The sequence below is a fragment of the Neodiprion virginianus genome, chromosome 6 (assembly GCF_021901495.1).
Source record: "Neodiprion virginianus isolate iyNeoVirg1 chromosome 6, iyNeoVirg1.1, whole genome shotgun sequence".
Lineage (NCBI taxonomy): Eukaryota > Metazoa > Arthropoda > Insecta > Hymenoptera > Diprionidae > Neodiprion > Neodiprion virginianus.
The window spans coordinates 11,071,147-11,095,868 of record NC_060882.1 but is presented as its reverse complement, the minus strand read 5'-3'; the positions used below and the strand labels follow the sequence as shown (position 1 = coordinate 11,095,868).

Here is a 24,722-nt window from a genome sequence, read left to right as displayed (position 1 = left end):
TTTTTATTCCTTTGCCTCGTTAAATACTGAGTTAATGTAAAATTTCTTAAAAATGACAACGATTGATCAAGTATGTCAATCGTTATATCAATAAACGCTCAACCACAATGTAGGTACACCTATGAAGTTACTGCGATCCATTTACTCACAAAAATACTTGTGAAGATAAAACCTTATACAACTAACTTGTTGAAACAACTACCACTTACATGATATGATTACTAAGTAACTACCTTCATTATGTTTCATGAGTTTTTGAACGTTATTCTGAGCTCTTTTTCAACGTAAAAATATGGTGAACGTATGACAATGACAAACATAATTTCTTGACATTGGACTACCCTGAAACTTCATGAGATTTACGAAATTAACCGAAAAGTTTATTAGTTATTTATAATATATAATATGTAAATTAGTAGGGCAATTGGTATTAATTGTCAATTAATTTAGCATACTACAAAATACTGAATAAGTATACATATACAAGATTAAAGTCGTTTGAATATTGTTTCAATTTTGCAAACATTTCAAACGCCACGCAGGCACGGGAAGTCGATACACTCCGGTTGTATGCAAAAACAAGAGAAAAGTTCCTTGAAAGTTATCTAAATATTGCAAGATCAGCGATTAGATATTTTTATTTTGCTTCTTGCAATATTTAACCACTCTCATCAATAATAATAATAACAGTCTCTATGTAACAATGAAATTTGCACGTCAATACGAATGAATTGTTACTAATAACCTGATGATAGAATTGTTAATATTTCTCTCTATGTTTCAGACATTAATAAACCTGGCGGGAATATGAAAAGCACATTCCATAAGTGGTATGTCTTTGATGTGATAATCAGGCCATTATACCCGCGGACATTGACTGCACGTTCTTTATATATTTCTAGAAAGTGCAAGCGGTGCCCTGGAATATTCCTTTCATGCGACCAAATTCTAAATATGATATTCCCAGAACGTTTCACAAATGCCGGGTGTAATTGTCGTTTGCACTTGCAAATTGATAGTCTGTTTTATCTGTCATAAAATGATAAAACAGATGCATATGAACAGGTATTTTGAAACGCGTCCTTAAAGTGGCAACAGCAGTCGTTTATGGCATCGAATCTCAAGACTTAATTGCAAGAAGAAAAAGTAAAAGCCGACTCTTTAAAACTACACTGCAGGTACGTATGGAGGGAGAACTTTGCAGTGCAGCGAATATGCAAAACCTGAAGTAAATTTGAAGCCACGTTTTACAATGGCGGACAGATCGGTAGACGGGCCGTCGGATGGAACACCAGGGCAGGCTTGATACAGTAGTGAAAGAAGTGGCATGTATCAAACACTATACCCACGGCAATATGCTTCGTGAAAGACTTGGACAAGTGACGTGAACATCTGGTAATGTGACGTCACAGGTTAAAATGAAACTCTTTTCTGCAGTAACGGACAGAGAGCAGCGTCGAGGCGTCGCGATATTCTTCCTCGTCGCTTTCTGACGAGTGTATATATGTAACAGCAAAGACGGCGGACGTTCTCTTTGAAACACCGAGACGACGAATACTGTTCACTCCTTCGGGGAACAAGATGAGCGTGTTTCAAAATGGGACCGTATTATGGGCTGGGAGAGAATGAGGGAACGAGAGAGCGAGATGCGGAAAGAAGCGAAAGGAGGGGCAGGTAAATGAAGCGGAGATAATGCAGGACTTTCGATGTCCAACGAAATGTTTCCCGTTCAAATTGGAACAGATTTCGTTCCGAGACATCGAACTTTCACCTCGAACCACCGGTCACTCAGCAGTCCATCCTTGTCACCCTGTGCTGTTTGATCGCTCAGGTAACGTGGTAGTAATATTGGTACGTGAGGCGGGCAATAGATTTGTCCATAATCTTTACGTCGATGATTGCAGCAGGTATTCGTAAGAACTTGGAGAGCTGAATCTAGAGGATGTGCGGTGTATTGACGCTGTGTAGAAGAACCAACAGAAAGCATCGGAGTCATGTGCACGGCAGCTTTAGACAATGAACATACATCTTAGGCAATTTACACTTACGGCGATTTGATCAGGCTGTGAGTAGGTTTGTACGAAATTGATTCCATTTATTAAATCGAATCGTCGCAGAGATATTGAACACAACGCAATTTATTGTGAAAACTAAACTCAGACGTGACATAAAATATGTCATCGGGATAGAATGATGTAAACAGTACGTTCAAAGTTTCAAGTCACGGTGTGGCCATAATCGTTCATATCCATTGCATTGCAACTCGATTCGTCACTAGCTGCGCAAAATGAAGAACACGTAGTATCGGTACAAAAACGAAAGGAATCTAATCATTCGAAATTGTTCCAGTGCTTGTATTTTAAGTATGTCAAAACTACTTTTGGAACTATTAGGACTGTAATAAGTTTCGTTTTTATTACAGCCCTGAAATGAACAGAGTAAAGCTTGATTGAAACGATTTGCTTGTATCGTGAGAAAGAGATGGAAAGTATTCGACGCATACGTTGTATCACGCATCGATGAAAAATAAGAGATTAAATGAAAACCGTTGAAATACCGGTATGAAGTAAAAGTCAGAAATATTCGCCTGCACCCCTCAGCCTGCACGACGTCGATATTATTACAGAGGATTCACATCTCCCCGGCAGACAACGTCTGTGGCAGCTCGGTGCCCAGTAACAGAATGTGAAAGTCGCCGGTCATCTGGTCATCTTACGATTTAAGTACACGTCTATACGTCTGTGTGATGCCCCGGTAGATGTGTAGCCTGCCGCAGGTTATACTAAATAATATGCGATATAATGCGATTGCCCGTAAAAGATACGAGGCACTGATCATGCAGCATGTGAGCGATTGGTCCATGATACAAACGTGTGTAACGAATTAATTCCACTGTAGCGGAAATGAAAAATATTCAACGGCGACGAATTCAGATATCTCAGGTGAATGTGGCCAGTTGAATATACATTACCACTATACTACGATGCAACTTCCGGCGTTATTAACTTTTGGCAATGGATATTCCGCTGCGATTAATGATGGTGGTATATTGGATGAATAATTATTACATCCTATCTGCCGGTATCTGTGGCTGCCGCTGATATTATTATCGTTATGTTATTTCTCTTATTACTTTGAGGTTTTCTTTTTCTTTTTTTTTTTTTTGTCAATTTTTTATACTCTCTCTTTCTCTGTTTAAAGCGATTTACTTTCAACCTCGACGCGAAGACGTTTCACGTTACTCGTTGGCGTAATATTCCTTGCAATGTGAGGTATGGTAGAGGAAAAACATGTTATTGCGGGATAAGAAAAACGAAAACAAATTAGAGTGTGTAAAAGACGTTCCAGCTCATTTCCACCAGCCTCGGAATCTCGGACGCAAATTATTACTATACTTTACTTGATGCTTGCAGATCCTACAAGGAAGTCTATTGTATAGTGTAACGTTTATTCAGCGCAGAACAGGATTAATGAAAAAAATTAGGCAGTATTTAATTTCGAAAGTTGTGCAGGGTACGATGATATTGATATTTACTTGTTAATTCATTTATTTTTATTTAATTTCCTTTAATTACGCACGCTGTTTTTTCGCAGCTTCAAGCTAAAGACTTAAAAAAAAAAAAATTTGATTGTCATATATTCAGACATTTTTAATATTGTATAATGCTGTGAAGCATCAATTAATAGATTCAAATAATCGGCTAATTTATAGGAAAAATATGTCTGGGCATTTAATATGGATTTCCACGGTGATGCGTTTACAGAAAAAACATAAGGTAGATGTCTATAATTTATTTAATTCCATCGCGTAACTAGAGTTTTTATATTTTTCAAAAATTTGCAAATCCCGAAATTGAAATTTAGAATTTTTTTTGCGATGAGAAGATTTCATTCAAGAATACTGTTGATACAAAATGAATTTCTGAACTGCAAACAGTGACTCCTAAATTAATTTTTCGCAGGTGAGGGAAGAAAACAAAATTCCCAGAGATAGTTTCTCTGAAACAAACGTGTTTTGCAGGTAAGTAAAATAAGAAAATCGTGCAAGGAATGCCCTATAAATTCCTGACTGTACCGACAATGTAATAAAGTATGCGTACCAGACTTTTGCATAAAATAACACAATTTCTTATTCACCTATACCTCATTCAAGTTGACCATTTCAGAATCGCTCGAAGGCACTACAGAAACGAATGTTAACCTGCGTAACAGCCGACAATTCTTTGCAGAATTCCTCTTTCTTCAATCAGTATCGCTGTTTTGCTCGCTTGTCGCATAGTCGATTCCACTCATCTACATTTGAAAGTTTCATCCTCGCAGGATGTAATTTCGACAGGTATTCACCGAGGTATAATAAAAAAAAAAAAAAATTCATTCGCGGCACTCGGCTTCCGCATTAAAAAAAAAAAAAAATAAAAATGAACACTCTTACAGACGAGTCTTGGTAGCTTTCTGAAATTTACGTTCAAGTAAATTGGACCGCGCAGTATATAGTTACAGAAAATATTTATGAAAATTTTGAAACATAATTATAATATATAACATAATATGAATATGAAAGTATGTAACATGCCAGTTCACGCAGCGGGGTTTCAAATAGTGGCCGAACAAGAAGAAGTTTCATTATTTGAATAGGGACGCACTTGAAGCACACGAGAAATTTGAAACCTTTTACACAAATTTGACAATTTAGCATTCTGACTGTCGATTAATGATAAATACTATTTTCAAACTGAAATGCACGCTATGAATGTATTCTCCGGTGACGTACGACTTTGTTAGAAGTTTACGGATCCAATAAAGTTGCATGGTACCGAGTCCCAAATCGTTTCAGCGATTATTTTTTATAACTGAAGGCCAACGGTCGATGTAATTACAAACGATTTATTATTAAGATAACAATATGAACGTAACAACTGCGTATCAAAGTGTTAAATCGTATTCATAATTTTTTCGCTTTCATTTTATTCGAGGGTAGCTGCTGCGAAAAAGTAACTTTCACATCCTACTGTGCATTTTTTACATTTCATATTTGCACGAATTTCGCCGAATTATACGAGTTGCCCTTTATAGGTTCGTTTGTTGTTTTATATTTTATATAAAAAAGAATTCTAACGCTTATAGATATGAACATAACGAATATACGGAGTATCAAATCCCTTTTCCATACATTCTATGACCGCTAAAAGTATTTCAACTTGCTTTCATCGTCACTTTCAGAATTCTTCACAGGCGGTGACACAAATTTGAATGAACATTCTCATAGAAGTACAAGATATTATTCCATTTAGAATCTTCTCAAAGAAGATGTTCAATCTGCACAAATCTTCACACCCTGATCAAAAAATCCTGATCCTGAATTGCGACACATCGATATTTGAATTCCAGTTATCTGCAGGTACTTTCTTTCAGTTTATCGGGCCTGGAACTTGGAAGAGATAGTAAATTACTTGTCCATGTAGGCAGTTAAATTCAGGACTGTCGAAGATATCTGTTTGTCAGAATTGCATTATACCTGAGCATGAATCTTGACTAAGAAGGTAAATGTGGAGGTGAAGTGGGCGGGTGTAAAGGTGTTCATACGACGTTTAACAAGCCGAATGGATGGCGGTTACTACGAAATAAACCAACAATATAAGTACACAATCGTATACGGATCCGTATATATAATAATAATTACGGGTGAGTCCGTTCTCACCGGGAAGATTCTCATAATTTCTCTTCCTAGGTTACGAGAACACTCACAATGAGCAGCGGGCCGTTTATTTTCACGGTTCAACTCGCTTATGTATCCCGTGCACCACCTCGAGTCCACTGACATAACCAGGCTTCAGACTTTGGCGGCGAGCTTAATGGAGGGATATGCGAACCGCAGACGAACGATGGAACAAGAATCGGGCGAAAATAATTGACTTCAATATGTCCGTTCGCATTTGGGTTCCTATGCGAAACGCACATTATCCATTTGTCGAGGAAAAATCGGCCTCACCGCGGTTCGCGTAACACGACTATACGCGAATGTCTTTCACGCGATATAAATCATTTTTCCCGCCCATTTTATCCCACGATTAGAATCTGCACCATGTGTACGCAGGGTGTTATATCCTCTCCGTTGGTTCATTCTTTTCACATAACAGTGTGTGACGTGCTTACCTCGTGCCTTTTTTCAAGTCTGGCCTGCATGCAGGTTGCCGGTCCGCACTCACCGAGTCGGCAAACTGCTTCTGTGACTCGGTTAAAACAAAAGATGGTGCAAATTGCTTTGTGCAACACGGAGTAATATGATGATGAACACGAGATGGCTGTTACGAAAATCACGAGTCTCCGCGTACCCACGTACCTGCATACAACCTTATACAATATACATGCATACACACGTACGTAACATGTACAGGGGCAGTCGGAGGTGGATACGTACAGAAATAAACGAATAGGAGTCTTGCACAAATCTCGACGAGCAGCGCCGGGCTGTTACACGTAATCGAATTTAAATTATGAATTATTGCACCGTGGCGAAACGATCAAACGTCGACTCACAAATGATAGACTGTCTACACGAGTATTCGTAATGCAACGTTTAGGTAAATAGCTATGTTCGAAATAACGGCTAAACTCATCGCGCTTCGGCCGTAAAACCCACGTCATACCTTATGCCCACTCTCGGCATAATCCATGAATGACGCCTTCTTCGCCGGGTCGAAGATTTCGGTTTTACGAAATTCCAACTCGCTTAATTAGGATCGTCGTAAAATGTGTTAAAGCCTCTCACCTCAACTCTAGTTAATATTCACCAAACGCGTGCGTTGAAACGTTTCGCTGACCGGAGGTATTATGGGCATAGCAAAATACTCACCATTTACATCTTTTCTAACGCCGTTTCTATTTAGAAGCTGAAATATCAATGTTCGTTTTTACGCCTCTCTGCATCCCATTTTGCGCAATACCAAGAGATATTTCTCAGTTTCACTAACGTGCCACGTATTTGTAAATTCGAGGTACACGGTTGTGTGACTGTACACCTGTCGTCGCGGGTATTATTATTATCATTGTTCTTGTTTTTTGTTCTGTTTTTTTTATTTCCTTTGCCCAACGCCGGTCGCCAAAGGCTCACACCTTGTACCGCCATAAATTCGTCTGCCCCTCATTTCTGCAATACGCTGTACATGTGTATGCACGTGTGTAAAGACAAATATTTAATCTTACCCTACATAAAACACAATTATAACATTCACCTGCTGCATATACGGTCGTAGCGTGACGGAATTATCAACTCACGGGAACATGCACAATAATCCTGTCAACGGCAGTGACGGGTTAATTTCTAAAACCCATTTACGTCGCGGTAATTGTTTAGCCGGTGACAATGCCTTCCAAAATTATTTTTAAGACGGTCGGTCAAACTGGTTAGTTCATTTATTGCTCACGTGATTTTCTCTTCTTAATACAAACCAGACCTAGCCAATATTTCAGACACAGATTTCGAAACTCCCATACAAAATTATCGTTTATTTTATCACTCTACCTATCAAGCCTACAGTAAAACAGTTGCAGGTAAATTTTTGGGAAACTAAGCCTCCTGAAACCATATCTGCACATTATGATGTTTCACGAGCTTTCCAGATTTCTGAGTCATGATACAAACGTGGATCGGACTGAATATGATTTCTTGTACAATAGTTTCAGGCCCAATTGTTTGCTAATTTCTTTGAACGTTACGAAAAGATATTAGTGTAGCTTACCATTGGCGGATATACTTAGTAGTTTTTGTGATGTAATTGCAGCGGGTCGTCAAAGATATAGACCACAACCACAATTTCAAATTTTTTCGAATCGGACCGAGCTAGTCACATTTTGGGACGTCTACTGTAAAATCGGTGGCTTCACTTCGTTCACGAACGACCTTCACAAACTTGGTGCAAATCCTCCTCTCGGTCCATAATGATCTAATTGTAACATGCCTCGTGCTCTTTCGAGCTGTAATTTTGTGCAGGGCTCTTTGGAAGTATAACTTGTTAGTCATCGGTGAATTTCATTGTGTTGCACACTTTTACCACCCAGTCACAATATTGCGGTTGCTGCAATCGGCGAATAATAAAAGATTGAAAAATCATGAGAGAGATAGGAATAAAGTAGTAAGAAACAGCTGACCGCAAAAATTATCCTAAGACAAAGTAGACGCGCACCGGTCAGGTCGAAGAATTGCGGTGCAAAGATTTGATCGGTCGGTTTAAGTGAGAGGCTCGGTTAACCGAGCACGCCCACGTTCGTTTCCAGTTGCTCCATTTTAACCGAGATCTCCTCGAGATAACCCCGCAGTTTCAAATCGTAACGACGCGATCGATGCTTCGGAAGTTGAGTATTATCCAATAAAGGCATCGGTATCTCCAATTGAAAAAATGACGGACGATATGATATACCCACTTGTTCTGAAATTAAAAAGGAAAGAACCATTGACAGCACATCATTGTGTGTACAATATAAGATCTTGAGAGCAATGGATGTGAGAAAAAATATATAACCACTCCTGAATTTTTAGCTTGAGTAAGAAAAAAAAAAAATAATAAAAGTAATAATAATAACAATGTACAAAAGAACAAGAAAAATAAATTTCCAACTTTCGATTAACACGTTCTACAACTGATTTTAAAATTGATGGTATGTAGTCCTTTTACGGACTGTGGAAACCTATGTAGTATAGAGAATAACACGCACCTAACAACAAGGCGAGCAAAGCAATATTTCACGAAACAAGACAGGCGTTAACGTAGCATGAAATGAACTGGCGGAATGCACAAAGCAGGGTATATATGTATAATGTTACGTGAAAAATATACTACGTGATACATAATCGTTAACGGACGGTTAACGAAAGAAGAGTATACAAGAAAAGTATCAGTGAGAAATTGTGCAACACGCTTTTTATAAATTATTATGTGTATTACAACGAACCCTTTATCTTTTATAGTTGAAAATGAAAGCGTTGCGGTAATTCAACAAATTACATACGGAATATGAAACTTTGATTTCGTATGTAGAATTGCGAATTTCACACAAAGGTTTGCGTGATCTCGTGAGAAAAATTTGACACTTCCACAACGTACTTATGAAAAAGATAATGCAAAATGTATCGAATGTGTGAACATCCTCGTTTCTCTTGTGTAAAATGGCGCATGGACTTGAGACTAGTTAAAAAAAATCCAGCATTGCAGGCGTATAATTGCAATCAATCAATCTGTTGATCAATCTGTAAGCGTACTTTTAACGAGTATTTTTGTGAGGCTTCATTCACTGCCGGGACGTCGAAAATAGAAAACCATATTTATTTACTCGCGTGAAGATGAGTATAAATAATTTCGGAGATGATGCGAAAGGTCGTTGAACGATACGATTCTCTAAACAATTCAACCTAGATAAAACTACAACGAATATCCAAACAACCACCTGGGTCATAACGGCCCCCGAAGACAGTGGATTGACCCAATGACACACTAAACAGGAATCTGTGAATTTCTAAACATACATGCAAAATATTTTGGTGACCCTACGTTAAACGGAGCTAAACGCAACTGCCAACTGTGTTAAACGTGTTTACCCTTCAATTTGCCGTCATTATGACTATAAACAGCCGCCGCATGTTCGTCACAGACTCAAGAATACTTCGAAATGGAAGAACCTGTATCCACGGGAGCATGAGTATACTTTGCAGTGTCAAAAGTTCTTATTTGAGAATGAAGAATCAGCAAGAAGTGTTCTCAATTCACCGCGTAAAGTATGCTGGAAATTGCCATATAGCTTAAGGGACTTATTTGAATGAAAGAACGTTGTCTCATTAAGCGTAACACCGGTAATCGGCAGTCACTTGAACCCACAGAAGGAATTTTTTTTCTTCCTATGCATCCGCGGATGAAGAATGAGGTAAGACAAAGTACGCGCTGTCGGTGCTACTGCCACTGTTGCTGTTACTCCGAAGGAGCAGGCGAAGTGTGCGAGAAACACACACGTGTGATGATATGCTTTCTCTAAGAGGTGAAAATTCTTAACTTTCTTCAGCAGCCATAGAAATGTGCCCGCGCGTCTTCCGATGCGTCGCCCTCCCATGTGTTCGAATATATGCTCGATACTGTATCTATATGCGCATATGTACGTATAAGCATACGTATACGTACGATCGTAAAACATATCTGTCCCCCTTTGCGATAAAGGGATTATCTCTGCTATTGTTATCGAAATGTAAATGAAAAAAGGAAAGGGAGTAAAAAAAGAAATCACGATAGTGAGAGTACGAGTCGGGGATTTCGCGAGCTCTCCACCTCTCTTTGCGCGTCTGTATTTCAAATGGGAAGCGAGTATCTTCCACAATGCGGGTCACTAGGAAGCGATGACCGGCCTTCCTGGCTGGAGGATCACCAGGAACTGCCTCGAAGTGTCACCGCGCGGACATGGCAATGTGCAATTGCACCATCATTGCAGGTTCGCCAGGCTGTGATTCTCTCCCTCTCTCAGCTGCCACATGAATGCCGCTTGCTGCACCGTCCGAGTGGACAGGTTGGTTTCAAACGCACGTAGATGTAAGAGAAGACGGCCACACACCCACGCCAGGCTAGGCGGCGGTATACGCGGAAAGTTCGATAGGTGCAGACAGAGAGACAGAGAGAGAGAGAGAGAGAGAGAGAGAGAGAGAGAGTGACTCGGTGATTAGCATCTACAAGAAAACATTTCCAGCTGGCCAGTCAGTATACAGGAAATCGTCTTCGCTCGGCGACAATCACCTGCAGGTATTCATGCTGTGATCTGCAGGCGCGAATTGGTCCTACGACGTGAAATTTGTTCTCCTTTGGTTAAACGCGGCGTCGACCGAGGAAATTCTTTTTGCCATCGTTACTCGGGCAGCAGTCACAGCCTATAGCTCAGAATGTTCGTCGTGGCACTTGCCTTTCTTCTTTATACATGTATCTACACTTCCTTCTTCCTAGAGAGTTAAAGGTCAAAGGCTGGCACCGGGTGCGTTCATTTCGCTTGAATATATTCCGAGTTAGGCTACTTTTGCAAACGTTTCTACGTGTTACACTTTTGCCCACTGAAGCCTATTTGTAAGTTGACCGGGTAAAAAAAAAAGGCAAATGTGTCAGAACCGTCGTGTCGAAATATAGTTGGCGAAAATTACTGACGGTACAGAGTTAAGCGGCAATCCAACCTATTTCCCCTCGCTCTCTCATTACACTCCATAAGATTTTCCACTCTCTAAATTGCGACAATAGTAATTTCTCGATATGTATTGCTTCCTCAGGCTGCACGAAGTCTGCTGCGACGGTAAATTTATACGTCTAGTTGGATTCTCCTCACGGAATAAAAGTTCCATATAAACTCCTGTCAAACGCTTACTCCATGCACATATGTATAGATGTACATAATCGCGCGGCAAACTCGATTGGCATTAAAATTCTCAACCACACTTGATGACAGTAACATTTTTATCGCATATATGTACATCGAGTTTTAATCCAGCCATCGCAACTTTCCTGACTTCAAAATCCCTATACATTTATTTCCCTATACCTAGCATGAATGTTCATATCAATTATATCAAACGTCAATTTTAGAAATTTTACATTTTATACAGGTGAAGAACATCAGACGGATCATCGGTCCAAGAAAATGATGCGAAACAGCTTGTGATTCGAGAATGTTCGGAAAACTGGCTTCGCCTAGCCTGACCTCTTCGCCCTTGTGTTTGATCGCAGCGCATGTATGATTCGTATGCGTATGCTTGAGTAACCACATTAAGTATGAGGATTTGCTCTAGTTAATCGTGCCTGTTCGACGACTCGCGGCGTTGATCTAAACGGGGCTTACGCATCCACGATGATGTGACTCCACTATAACGAGTTCTGCTGGTTTTCTCACGATGATGGATACCCAACGTGGTGCGTTCAAATTACAAAATCAATTAGGGAACCAATTAGGCACTGGAATATATCACCCGTATTACATACCCGAGCGATTGGATTTGCGAAAACCATAGCGAGGGCGTCAGGCACGCTGCACGCCGCCTAAATAGGATGGATTGGCTTGTTTCGGTTTCACTTGGCGCATAGATAATGTCAAATAATGACATATCGCGTTATTTCCTACGTACGCTGTGCAGGCATCTGCCGAGCTGTGATGATTGTAAGGATCAAAGGCAGAGGTTCGTAAAGGTCGCGTGAACTTTTTGGTCACGGCGAAATCCACTTGTTATATCTCCGGGAACAAGCGACATAATGCGCGTGTAATGCGACGGCTGGTAAGTATATGTAACTGTGTTTATCGGGGCTGTAATTGATTCAGGTGTTTCGAAGCGCGGTCGCGTCTTTTGGTTTCACCGCATCTGCGACCATGAGAGGAATGAGGAGAGGATGAACCCGACGCTTACAGAAGGACTTTGCCTTTCTGCCCTGGAGCATTCGACTTGAAACGACCGGATGATGCCGGGGCGAAGATGTGGTTTTCCCTCGGAGCCAATGGCCATCCGCTTCAAGTCCGACTCCATATGTGGAACGCAGCCTAGGCATCTCTTCACTTTTACTCACCGCCTCTGCTGCGACTGCTGCAGCAGCATCGTAATCCCGTTTCGTGTCATTTTTTCCCTCCACGTTAACCATCCTTGATTTTAGGATGGCCACACACTCATCCGCAGACTGTGTAAATTGACGTAATTCTCAATTTGCCGTATCCAATTCGAGCCCGACCCGTCAGGCATCCTGCGACCGCTTCTATCTAGCGTACAAGACACAAATCTTCGAACTAGGTTCCCCTTTCGACAAATATTACTCGGTTAAGTGTTCGCTCGAGGCTACGATCGAGTAATAAGAACTAGGAGAATCGTTCTGTACACAGTTAATTAACGGGCAGAGAATATGAGATTTTGAAATACTTAACAATACGCCGAGTTTTCGGCAGCCGATTTGTTTCATTCCTTCTTTTACATCCTCTCCATTTTCGTCCAGTGTTAGGATCTAAACTCGTTATTCAAGTATTGAAACTAGTCTACAGAATTCTAGAAGCTGTTTGGAATTTGATGGCCTGGCATAAAAGCTGTGTACATGCGTGATCCTTACAGCATGCTATGCGAACAGCTTTTGATTACCTCACACTTGTGAGATTTCTTTAACAATAAGTCAGCTGATGTACGTGCCGTGACAATGTATCTGTCGCCATTTAACACTACGGTTCTATTGTAAACCTAGGGTAATCTCATCTTCAAAATATTTCGAGACTGCTCACAATCGGTGATTAGGTGTTGAGTAGTTCGCTGCACAAGCGTTTAATTTCAGCTACATTATTTATTGCTATTCGCACTCAGAAGCGTGCGTTATGCAATCTCTGGGTAATAGGCATGACATTAAATTATCAGGTATTTTGCTAGTTTTTTACACTTAGGCGTACAAAATCATTCGGCGCCTCATCTTGTGGGAAAGTTGGGTCAATATTATTTAGAAACAGTTTGCTCGAAAGTTTGAACTCTGAATTCAGTGAAGTGCGTTTTCTTTTCACAGAGATCTTTTTTATAATGTCGATCCGTAGACTACAGAGTAGTTTTAAAGGTTGGACCACAAATTGCAGTTAACTATGTAACTTTGAATCACCGCTGAAATTAAATTTTTTTCGCTCTTTCTCTTCCATCCTTCCAACTCATTTTTTCCTGCTACTTCTATATTTTTTTTATTCTTGGACGCCGTATTGCTGATACAAAAAGTTCAGCTAAATTGAAAGAGAAGAACCCGTGCCATTTGTCAACTTTTATCAAGCTGATTCGTCTCCAGATTCGGAAATCACGACGTGTCCTCGACAAATTATCGGAACGTGAATCGTCCCTCTACACCTTGATGCTCAACTAAACATAGAAGTGAAACCGTTGATAAATAATATCGTAGATATTTATCAGCATTCCGGGATGTACTCATATGACTTGGTCGATAATTTTTAGCTATAACAAATCTTGAGTAGCAGACCATTGATCATTGACCCACATGTATATGCATACCACACACACACACACACACACATGTAACCTGATGGAGGCGCAACGCGTCAAAGGAGAAAAGTAGTCCGGTTTATAAATTAGTTTTAAATCAATCGGAATCCAGAGTTACACCGCAGGGAAATCGATAAGTCGAAGTTCGTTTCATCAATCCGTGTGCAATTAGGCGTGCAAGCGAGCTGGTCCTCAGCTTTTTGCTTTTTAGTTTTATTTTTTATTTTTGTCTTGGTAATTATATTAAAAACTGATCATGATAGCGCGAGTCCAGAATAAATGAATATAACCGGGTCAGATGTATTTCGACGCCTTTCTACAGACAACTAGATGTCCGGTGATTTTTTATTTAATGCTCTTTTTTGTCTTTTGTTTCGCAAGATAGATTAGGTATAAACCTTCACGGGTACCTACGTTTATCCGAATTATACCCTGCATGCAACGATTGCCGTACAACAAATAGATCGTAATTAAGTTTCCTTTAATTACGTATGAACGAGAGTGGTACAAGGTCAGTGAGCCTCTTCACTCCTGCGGATCTTAAATAGTCTCGTAATACGTTGGAATACAAAAAGGTGCGTACGTTGGCGATAACTTGCCACTAGAAAGATACACAGTATTACCATGATTTCATAATATGGAGCCTTTCACCCGATCTAACCGAATTATTCTACGAATTTGCATCAAAAAATTTTCACTTAACTTTCGATTTAGGTCGTAAATTTCATATTTTTTTGTTATTCTTTAACTGAAACAATTTTTTCCCCAATCGTCCAGGTAATAATTGAGCTGTTTTGGATATCGGCTTAATTAAAGTGAAAAGTTAGAGAGTAAGAGAATTAGAGAAAAATAGATAGATAGAGAGAGAGAGAGAGAGAGACAGAAAGAGAGAGGGAGAGAGGTAATGAGATGTTTGAAGAGAAATTGAGAAAGAAAGAAGACTGCTGGCTGACTCTCAATTAAAGAATTAAAATCCAAGTTTTGTGCGACACCTCTCGTTCGAGTGGCTCTACAGTGAAGATGCGGTGTTTTTTAAATGATGACTTTCTATTCCAAGAATGCATTGCCGCTAAAGGTGTAAATCTCACTGATAAATTTTTCGAATAAATTTCATTTATTGGAAAACGAAGTGCGGTTATGACGGATTTTTTTTCAAATTTTTCCGACCACTCTAACAGATGTAAATAAATAAACGAACAATGACTGGATTTGCAATAACTCTACCGCATCTCATGGGTGATGGGTCGGAGCGAGTGGGGCCTAGTCTGTATAAAAGGGGGCCTCAAGACATCCACGGAGCATCAGTCCTCAAATCAAGGAACCGCAGCAACCATGAGAGCATTCATGGTGAGTACATCGTATACTCAACGGAATCCTCGAAGCTACGGCAACGTGTTTGTTCTCGTTGTTTCGTTTTTTCTTTTCTCATCCTCTACCCATCCGCTAAGCAACGATAATAATTACACTGACGAATCGCGGTGCATGTGACGGAAGATAATAAACGTATAACGAGAGATTAACCATACGAACTTCTTCGTCGTCTTCGTCGGAAGGAAGGAAGGAAGGATACTCTCAAAATATTCTGAGGATTATTTAACAACAAATCAGGAACGAGACGGATTATATGGCTTGTGAAAAATAATAACGAAGTGCAGAATTTCGAAATAAAAAAGAACCTCAAACGAAAAAGATTGCGAAAAACAGATTTTTCTTATAATCTGTGAAAAAAATTATCACTCACTCTTGTTCTCTTTCACTCACTCGCACAGGAATACACGTGTAAATTTGTGATTTTCGTTATTTAACGAAGAAAAAACTCAACCTTTTTTTTACTAAGAAGAACAGATCGAGTATTATATTTTCTTATAGTCACTTCACTTTCACCTACCGCTGCCGGGTGCAGTTCCGGGTCGACGGAATCATCTTCGGTGAACCGGCACTAAACCGGACGTGTACTTCCGACGAATAATTACACACTCTTTTATCATGTCACACGAGACAAAAAACAAACCTGAAAGAAAGCCCGGGTTGTTTTTCGTCTAATTCTTTCGATCAGAAAAATAAATCGAATCGCCAAAATGTCTTCTTCACACCTCGAACCGGAAATTAACGTCAAACCTAACCTAATCTTAAATATTTTCAGATCGTGGCGCTAGCCGCGGTGGCTATGGCACGGCCGGAGGCCGGTTACTCTTACTCTCAGCCTAGCGGAAGCTACGGCGCACCCGGTGGAGGACTGGCAGGACTTGGCCTCGGCGGTGGAATCGGCGGAGGCGGTCTGAGCCTCGGAAGCAGCCACGGCGGCGGCGGCGGAGGTGGTGGTTTCACAAGCTTCGGAGGCTCCAGCGGCTCCGGAGGTTTCGGAGGCCATTCGTTTGGAGGCGGCAGCTCGTTCGGCGGTATTTCCGGAGGAGGCGGCTCGTTCGGCGGATCAGGCGGTGGATTCGGGGGTGGATTCGGTGGCGGATTCGGAGGCGGCGCCGTAGGCGGCGGTGGCTCCCTCATCCAGAAGCACATCTACGTCCACGTCCCACCCCCAGAGGCGCCCGAAGACAGACCCTCCAGGCCTATCTTGCCCCCAGCGCCCCCACAGAAGCACTACAAAATCATCTTCATTAAGGCCCCAACCCCACCCACCCCCACCGCCCCCGTCATCCCGGCTCTGCCGCAACAGGACGAGCAGAAGACCCTCATCTACGTTTTGGTCAAGAAACCCGATGAGGCGCCAGAAATCAATCTGCCAACCATCGCTCCCACCCAGCCCAGCAAGCCAGAGGTCTACTTCATCAAGTACAAGACCCAGGTGAGTGGAAAAAAAAAGTCGCGCTGCCAGGGAATTGAGAACACGAATGTTGCACTCCTTGCAGAGTTTCTCCGAGTTTAGCTTTATAATAAGTATGTAAGGTGGATTCAACTCGTTGAACAAAGCTAACGGTCCTGGGGCCTGATATTTTTCCATTTTAGAAAGAGGTCACGTCCGGCGGTGGTGGTGGAATCGGCGGTGGAATCGGCGGAGGAATCGGCGGAGGAATCGGCGGAGGAATCGGCGGAGGAATCGGAGGAGGACTCGACAGTGGAATCGGCGGCGGAATCGGCGGCGGTCACGGCGGTGGTATCGGCGGCGGTATTGGCGGCGGTCACGGCGGCAGCGACGGACACGGATCGATCGGCGGAGGCAGCGGCCCCAGCGGACCGAGCTCAAACTACGGCCCCCCTGGTGCCTCAGGCCCCTACTAGTCAACTATATTTCGCGGTCCCTTTTCCCCAGCCTTTAAGACCCCCAAATCCCACTCATACGAACTCGCGATGCTCACACGTACACAGACACACAGGGACGAGGCCCGGGACTCGCCCAATCCCAGTCTCGTTTCCCATTTGTAATATAATTATACGAAACGAATACACTATTATTTTTATACGACTGTATTATATAAGCGAATATGATGAGAGGATGATGATGATGATGATGTTTTTTATACATATTTTTTGCAAGAAAACGGTGGCGAAATAAAGCTTTTTTATGTAGTTTTACATAAAAATTAAAAAATGTATTCAATTACTATGTATGTATATGTACTGTATGCATATGCATTCGTCGCAAGGCCCAATGATGTTAATCAACAATATTTTCACCTGCACGCAAATCTGTACATTTACAGCTATTCGAAAACTATAATCGCTCCAGTAGCTATTGCAGTCTCAAGTCGAAATTTGCTGAAAATTAGTTGAACGGTAGTAACCTTGCTGGAAACTGTTGCCGGATAGCTGAAACAGGTAGAAAAAAGAACATATCAATAATAAAGGAGTAAAATCGTAGAACGCAAGCTAAAAGTCCATAAAAGGATAGTTGGGGAGGAATGAGCGAAAGTGAGAAGCGTGATTGCCTGACTCATGTAGGCCGCTCACCCTACATCTGTACCCTAACCCTGGTAAATTGAAACCACGTCCAGCTTGTAACTCGCGCCATGAATCATACGGACCTACGTACACCATTGAATAAGAAAACAAATGAAATTTACCGCGGCGATCGCCTCGAGTCTCGTCTTAATACGCTTATTACGTACACGTACGTGGATAATATCCATACAACCCGAGGTTTATCGCGCTCCACGTTACACACGCGCGTCTTGCAGCAGCCCACGTTGCCAGGGGGCAACTTTCACAAGAAGGACTTGATTTTTTCGTCAAGACCCACAAAAAGGTGTAAACAACGAGAAGAAAAAGAGAAAGAGAGAAAGAGAAAATAGAAGTCGAACGAAGAGGAAGGGGACCACCTGATAAAAAAAACAAAGATCAAAAAATATACTTTCGAAAGGTTAGCCAACGGCCTCCTTCAAAAACCGGGACATCTGTTGAGCGATCACCGTTCTCGTTGATATAAGGCAGATTCTGTCTGCATACGCTGTTCGCGTTTCGACGTTTGAAATTCCGACGGCGCGACGGCGCGCGCACACTCACCGTGAAAGCGATCGATTTTGAAAGTAGGGAATCGCCAATTTAATCATTTCCTTCTACGGGTTTCACGTATTTTAAATTACCCACCTGTTATTATACACTCGGATACATTATACATTTCTCTACTGTTTTGCAAGGGAACAGGTATTCTCCCATATCCCCGCACCCGGCGTGCAGTTTAAACGCGGATGTACTCCCAGTTTTACGATATTTTTATTTACTTTCTGTTTTCTAAGCTCACATTTACCGCAACTCCATCCGCGTAAAATAGTAGAGGTTGAAAATAGCGCGGTTTATTGACCTCGTCTACAGGCTTAGAGATATCACACAGACACGTGGCGAATTCTTTACTGTACATTGTAAAACATCGCACATTCAGAAATTACACCGTTTTTGCGTATTTATTTTAGGAACGTTATTTTAGGAGTCTGTTACCCTATTTTTTGAACATTATCAAGGAATTCCAAGTACACGTGAACAGATTGGGGCTTTTTAGCCGTTCGTAATAGATCCAAACAATATTTCGTTAGATGGATAATCTATTGGACGTACAAATCTTGTTTGTGAACAGCATCGATGATGGAAGAAATTTCTTCAAACTCTACACAGAGAATCTTATTCACCTCAGGCAGATTCATTTCTAAAACGAGACGATGAATATGCATTAAAGTCAGGTCAGTGCCACTTTCTAGATTTTTCAAACCAATCGTTATAATGTTGTTATAGTTTTATTTTCTTCAGGCAGAACATGAAAATTTTTGCGACGACAATTTAAAAGTGGATATTTAATTAAAGATTCATCTACGATACCAGTAACGATGAAAGTATGTGTATCTTTAACAGCACAATGGCGCTAGACCATTTCTATGCAAATCTAATTATAAACAGGCGTAGTTAACAAGAAAATAAAATGAATGAATCAGATTTGTGTCAGTATTGTAAGTGAAACTAGGAAGCCCCAAGATATAAGTTTTTATTTCGTAGAAAAGCGCACACTTATGGTTGGCAATGGTTGGTTGTGCAAATGAGCAAGCAAGGAAACATTTTGCTGCATTTTTTTAATTTTCGCGTACGTCCTGAATAGTAATTTTTTATTTTTGCCATAAAATCCCGATAAAACATGAAGTTTGTAGAATTTCACCACGGAAGAAAACAAATAACTGTTGAACAGTTTTGAAAAAAGTATCTAACAAACTAATTATCACATGTAATTGACAGGACCTACATGGAATCCCAATATTATACGCTGTACCGGTCGATCCTTCTAAGATATTCCTTGAAGCTCTTTTGATGGCCATTGCGTTCTCAGTTGGTAGACACGCCCGAGTCGATAATCCAGTTATCAGAGTTGAACGATCTTTCAACGATTATTTCTTCCACCTTATTAGCGGTAGCACATTCTACAGTGCCGCTGGCTGAATTAGGTTCGCAAAAACGGTATTCCAGACGCATACGCGTTTCTGCTGTAAGAAGCATCCGAAAGAATCGATACAGAATCTCGCATCCTCGATGCAAATCAGCCGCATCGAGAGAGTACAGAAATAATAGACCTGCAGGCAAACCGTATGCGAGTAATAAATTACGCATTCTACTACCGACTACCGTATGACGACCTACACTCTGAGTTTTTACACGATTAGCGCCAGTCGTTTGTCTTGCAAAGGTATTTATTTTTTGGTGTCTTCACGTACGCATGTATCACGCGCAAATCAAGAGTGTGCGTTACGACTTCTACATGTGTGTACATCGGGTTTTTCCGGGTACCCGCAATTGCATGCGAAATCTCACGTAGACTATAACGTCGTAGTTATGACGGGGTAATTGCGCGAGGCGAACGATGAAGTATTGTAAATGGTAAATGCGAGTGGAAAAGCTGTATCGCAAACATAATTACCCGCCAATAATTTTCACCAACTTTTGTATTTGTGTCCCGTAACACCGGTGATACAGTTAACGGAAAAAATCTGATTGATAACGAGGGATTCGTCTCCAACATTGACATATTATTTTCGTTTCTTTTCAAATTTAATATTGCTCATCCTTGCATCTTTGTATCCTTTCCGCATTTCCGTTGGCTGGCTAAAATTTGCGGGGCAAGAAAGCAGTGCTGTTCCAATTCGTTGACACTGGCCGCGACATACATTCTCTGAATTTCTTGGAACGTGATGATTTCATCACGCATGCAGAAGCGTGTAGAAATTTTTTTTTTTCTTTTGGGAGGGTTTTTTCAAAGCATTGCAAAAAGATGAAAATTCTTTCTTGTTTCTTGAAAAACAATTTCTCAACAGCTCTGCGATAAAAAGATTGAAAGGTGTTCGCTGGCTGTTTTATAGAGATTTTTTACTTTCATCAGTTTTGTCTTAAAGAAATCGAAGACTCTGAAAAAGGTGACAGAAATTTTCATTCGTTATTGAGAAAGAAAATTTTTCTCTACGACTTTCTCCAAAATAAAGATTATTTATATTAATAAGCATTCCCGGAAACTTCGGCAATTTACATGAAACCATGCAATGGAAATTGGAGGGGTGACTTTCACTGAAAGTGTTTTATGCGAACTCACCGACGTTTTTATTTTTGTTGATATTATATACATTCACATGTCTTATCGCTGCGATTATCAAACCCAGAATCAGTTAAGGTCAAATTCGAGAGTTTATCCTGTCGATCTGAAATTATTTGTGGTGACATGAGTGCAATAAAAGTTTATCTGATATGGCGTTTTTTTTATTTTTTTATTATTAATATATATTTTTAAATATTTCAATTTCTTCAGAAACAAAAAACCGTACCGTAACTTCAGATTATATATCTATTTTAGCTATTTGAATAATGTTTGTTCTGTAAAATTCTGTGCCCTAGATATGAAAAAGCCCGTACATAAACACAAAAAAATATACGCAAATTACATACGCTGTCAACTAGATAGAATTCAACACTGGTGAAATATTTCCAGAACAAAATATTCACACATACTTGTATAACAAGTCCATTATTCCCGGAATAATATGAAATTCACCGACAATTTCCTGAAATATGTAGACGCTGTACCCCGATCAACCGATTTATCCCAGGGAATAAGTATAATTAGACGTTTCACAAGATTCTTTTACAGATAACCCTGCAGCACAATACCCTGCAGCAGCTTTCTGAATACCTACGTTCGCTGCCAATACAGACATATCTATGAAACATTCTACAAATAATTATATGGAGTTTGTGGTAATTAACGAGCTTTTCGGAGAGAGGTAAAAAGAGCCTCCATATTACATACACGAAATTGTAAATAAATGCATAAAAACAGTGTAAAAAAAATATATCGCTATAGAACTATTTTAAAATGAATAAATCAACGCGACACATCAAATCACTGATTTATGGCAAACATGTATTTCCTGCGTTTCCGGATTTGTAACGGCTCTGAAAATGCGATCATCGCGTTCGCGTGACGTCAGGCATACCTACCTTCCTAGTTCGTCTGGATCGACGGAGTCTCTCATAGTTAAGACGTAATAGTTAACTGCAGCCGCAGAGACGCATGACGAAGCTTCGAGACGGGGATGCGAACGTGTCAGAGGCGCAGCATTCCGCGTAACAACCTGCCAACGTACACCGAGTACGTGAGGACGACGTCGATGTACATCGCATGTATCGGAGTGTCGGTATGGCCTTTAGGCTGACCCTTGCTTTCACCCGGTAGCGTCTCCGGTGGTCACCTACTTCGGGCCCCGCGGAATGACGTAACGCCCAAGAACCGTACAATTATATCGTTACAGAGACTGAATTCCGACTAAAATTACGCCAAATCTTTCACGCGCTGTTCTATTATGTTACATATTTATAAGTTGGTGAAGAGCTTCGGCCCGTAGCGTGGACGCTATATTGCGATATTCCCAATCTTCTTAATTTTTTTTTTTTTTTTTCGTGGCTTGTAATTCTCTTATCCACGAATTACGCGCACACTCTGTAAACTCGCCTGCATCACATCAGCGGTAAGAAGTATTGGGTTGTATTCGCGTGGCAGGTTTCATTTCGCTAAATAATGAGTGGGGAACAGTGTATGAATTAACTTTTGTAAACCGGGGAGATGCTAATTCGGTTATGTCGTAATTACTTCCTGAAAAGTCTGATGTGTTAGAGGAATGAAAAAAGCATTATACGATTTTGGGTCATCGGCAATTACTGAAAACGATTGTAGGTTTCACGTATAGGATTCGCAGTTGATTGTTCATCTGGAGATATCAATTGCCAAGGTTGTGAAACCTGCAATAAAAAGAAAAGATAGTCACCCTATTGTCAAGACAAATCAAATTTCAGTTGAGAAGAAAGTATTTTTCTTTTTTTTTTTTTTTTTTTTTTTATAGACAATTCAATTTTGGTGGGTATAACTGACAATATCGAGAAGTTTGCATTTTCTTGTTCAGCATAACTTAGCGGTAGATCAGTCAATGAATATTTGTCAAATTTCCACTGTACAGCGCCTTATGTTATTTTTTTTCTTTCTAAAAGATCAAATACCCGAACAATGATTCGAGATGATTTTTGGACAACTATTTTTTATACATCTTGAAAATAGGGCATTCCAGATTAAAGAATCGGAAAGACTAATTTCGCCCTTGCGTGCCATCTTTATGCATAAAAACCGACTACTCGTTGACAGCTGCTGTCACCACATGGCGACAGTGACGTCATCTACACCAGGCCAATCAACGTCGTTTACGCAATCGTACAGAAACAAAAGTAAATTAAATTTCAGTTGAAGAATGTAAAGGTTGAGAGTGGTTTGAATAGAAGTCTATGAATGTTAAAAATATCGTTTTTCATCGAAGTATTATAAAATAATAATAGAACAAGAGGGATTCTTAAATCTCACGATAATTCTAATTCAAACCTTTGATACGAAACGCATTAGTCAATATGTTTGTTATAATTTATATAATTTTCCCGAAACTGCTTGCAACTGTAATCAATTCCTGAACATTAATAAGCCAAATCCCTGATTGTTGTCAGAAATTCGATTCATTAATTTCAAAAAATAAGTTTTACTAGAAAATAATTAAAACTTGACCGAACTCGTACTCTGTATACCCATTTGTAAAAGTGGCTCTCATTGAACTGGTTTCGTTATCGAATGCAATCTGTGTTACGACAAATGCGTTCATTGTCAATCAACATTTTGCTCTACTGAATATGTAGGTGAATCTACAGATCTACATTTTACCGTACGATATATGATTGCATTTTCGGGTACCAAAAAACAGGCAACAAAAAGTGTAGGAAAAAATTGCTCATCTTCCACTAGCGACATCTTTGGGAGAATATTTGCACTCGAAATCATAGCTCAGAAGTATTTCTACCGTACCATCTAGGCGCCCTAAGATCTTGTGATTTTGAATTAGGCGCCAGCTCTTTTTACCGACGCAATTCTCTTTCCTTCCGACGTTATATGCTATCGACCGCTGCTACCTTCGATCCGAAGATCCGTTACCTTTGGCCACGCAGTCTCAGCCTCCGCAATCCTGAGATAAAGTGATTTTTCTCTGTTGCACTTACGACTGATTTACCGGAGAAGATAAATCACAAAATTGTGATGAAGCTTTTGAGAATTTTTCACTTTTATTGGCTAAGTCTATTTCTTCAAATAGCTCAAAGAATAGCTTCGGAAACTTTTGCACTTTGCAATTTTGGGATTAGAAAATTAACGTACCGTTTTGTGTCTCGTGACTTTGACGGATCAAAGTGGTATTCACAGAAGCAGAAAGATTCAAGGGAAAAATTGAGAGCGATCTCTGTTGAATTGTATTTCAAGGGAAACTCACATTCAAGATAATCAGTACCAAATATACTGTATGAAACCACTCCACCGTATAGCAGGTGCCCAACACCGGGGTTTAAAATATATCTGTATTAAGGAGAAAGTGATACACCTTTGTCTCGGACGTGAAATTCTCCTGAATTCATTTGAAAAAATCATGATTAACTGATTGTATTCTTGAATCATTGTGTAAGTGTAATATTACCTTATCCGACTATTTATGTTCGATCAAAATCTTCACGTGTGAATAGTTAAAAATCGTTCGAAGAACAGCGTTTAGAATAGTACGCAATTGGCTAAAAAAATTGGTAGCAAATTTTGAAATGTCTTTCATATTTCTGTGCAATTAAAGTTGAGCAGAACGTTTCAACGCTTATGAATTATGTGAAAATTTGTTTGTTATTAAATTTTTGAAGAATGATCGCTGAATTGTTTGAGGAC

At 40.2% G+C, this 24,722-nt stretch overlaps 1 protein-coding gene and 1 long non-coding RNA gene across 2 annotated transcripts; both read left to right on the top strand.

Moving 5' to 3' along the window:
• The first annotated feature begins 1,473 nt into the window (after positions 1–1,473).
• LOC124306943 (uncharacterized) lies at positions 1,474–2,916 on the top strand. Its single transcript, XR_006908725.1, has 3 exons — positions 1,474–1,831; positions 1,905–2,065; positions 2,423–2,916. It is a non-coding gene; the product is annotated as an uncharacterized LOC124306943 (long non-coding RNA).
• Positions 2,917–15,276: 12,360 nt separating this feature from the next.
• On the top strand, positions 15,277–17,838 carry LOC124307166 (glycine-rich cell wall structural protein). The gene is made up of 3 exons (XM_046768604.1): positions 15,277–15,361; positions 16,158–16,817; positions 16,979–17,838. The coding sequence occupies exons 1-3, from the start codon at positions 15,347–15,349 to the stop codon at positions 17,249–17,251; spliced, it is 948 nt and encodes a 315-aa protein (XP_046624560.1). The 5' UTR covers positions 15,277–15,346; the 3' UTR covers positions 17,252–17,838.
• Positions 17,839–24,722: the final 6,884 nt, after the last annotated feature.

What these genes read in the sequence shown, in the direction of transcription:
- LOC124307166 (XM_046768604.1), top strand. An exon ending in TCATCAAGTACAAGACCCAG is followed by an intron (nt 16,818 to 16,978) that starts GTGAGTGGAAAA and finishes TTTCCATTTTAG; the next exon opens with AAAGAGGTCACGTCCGGCGG.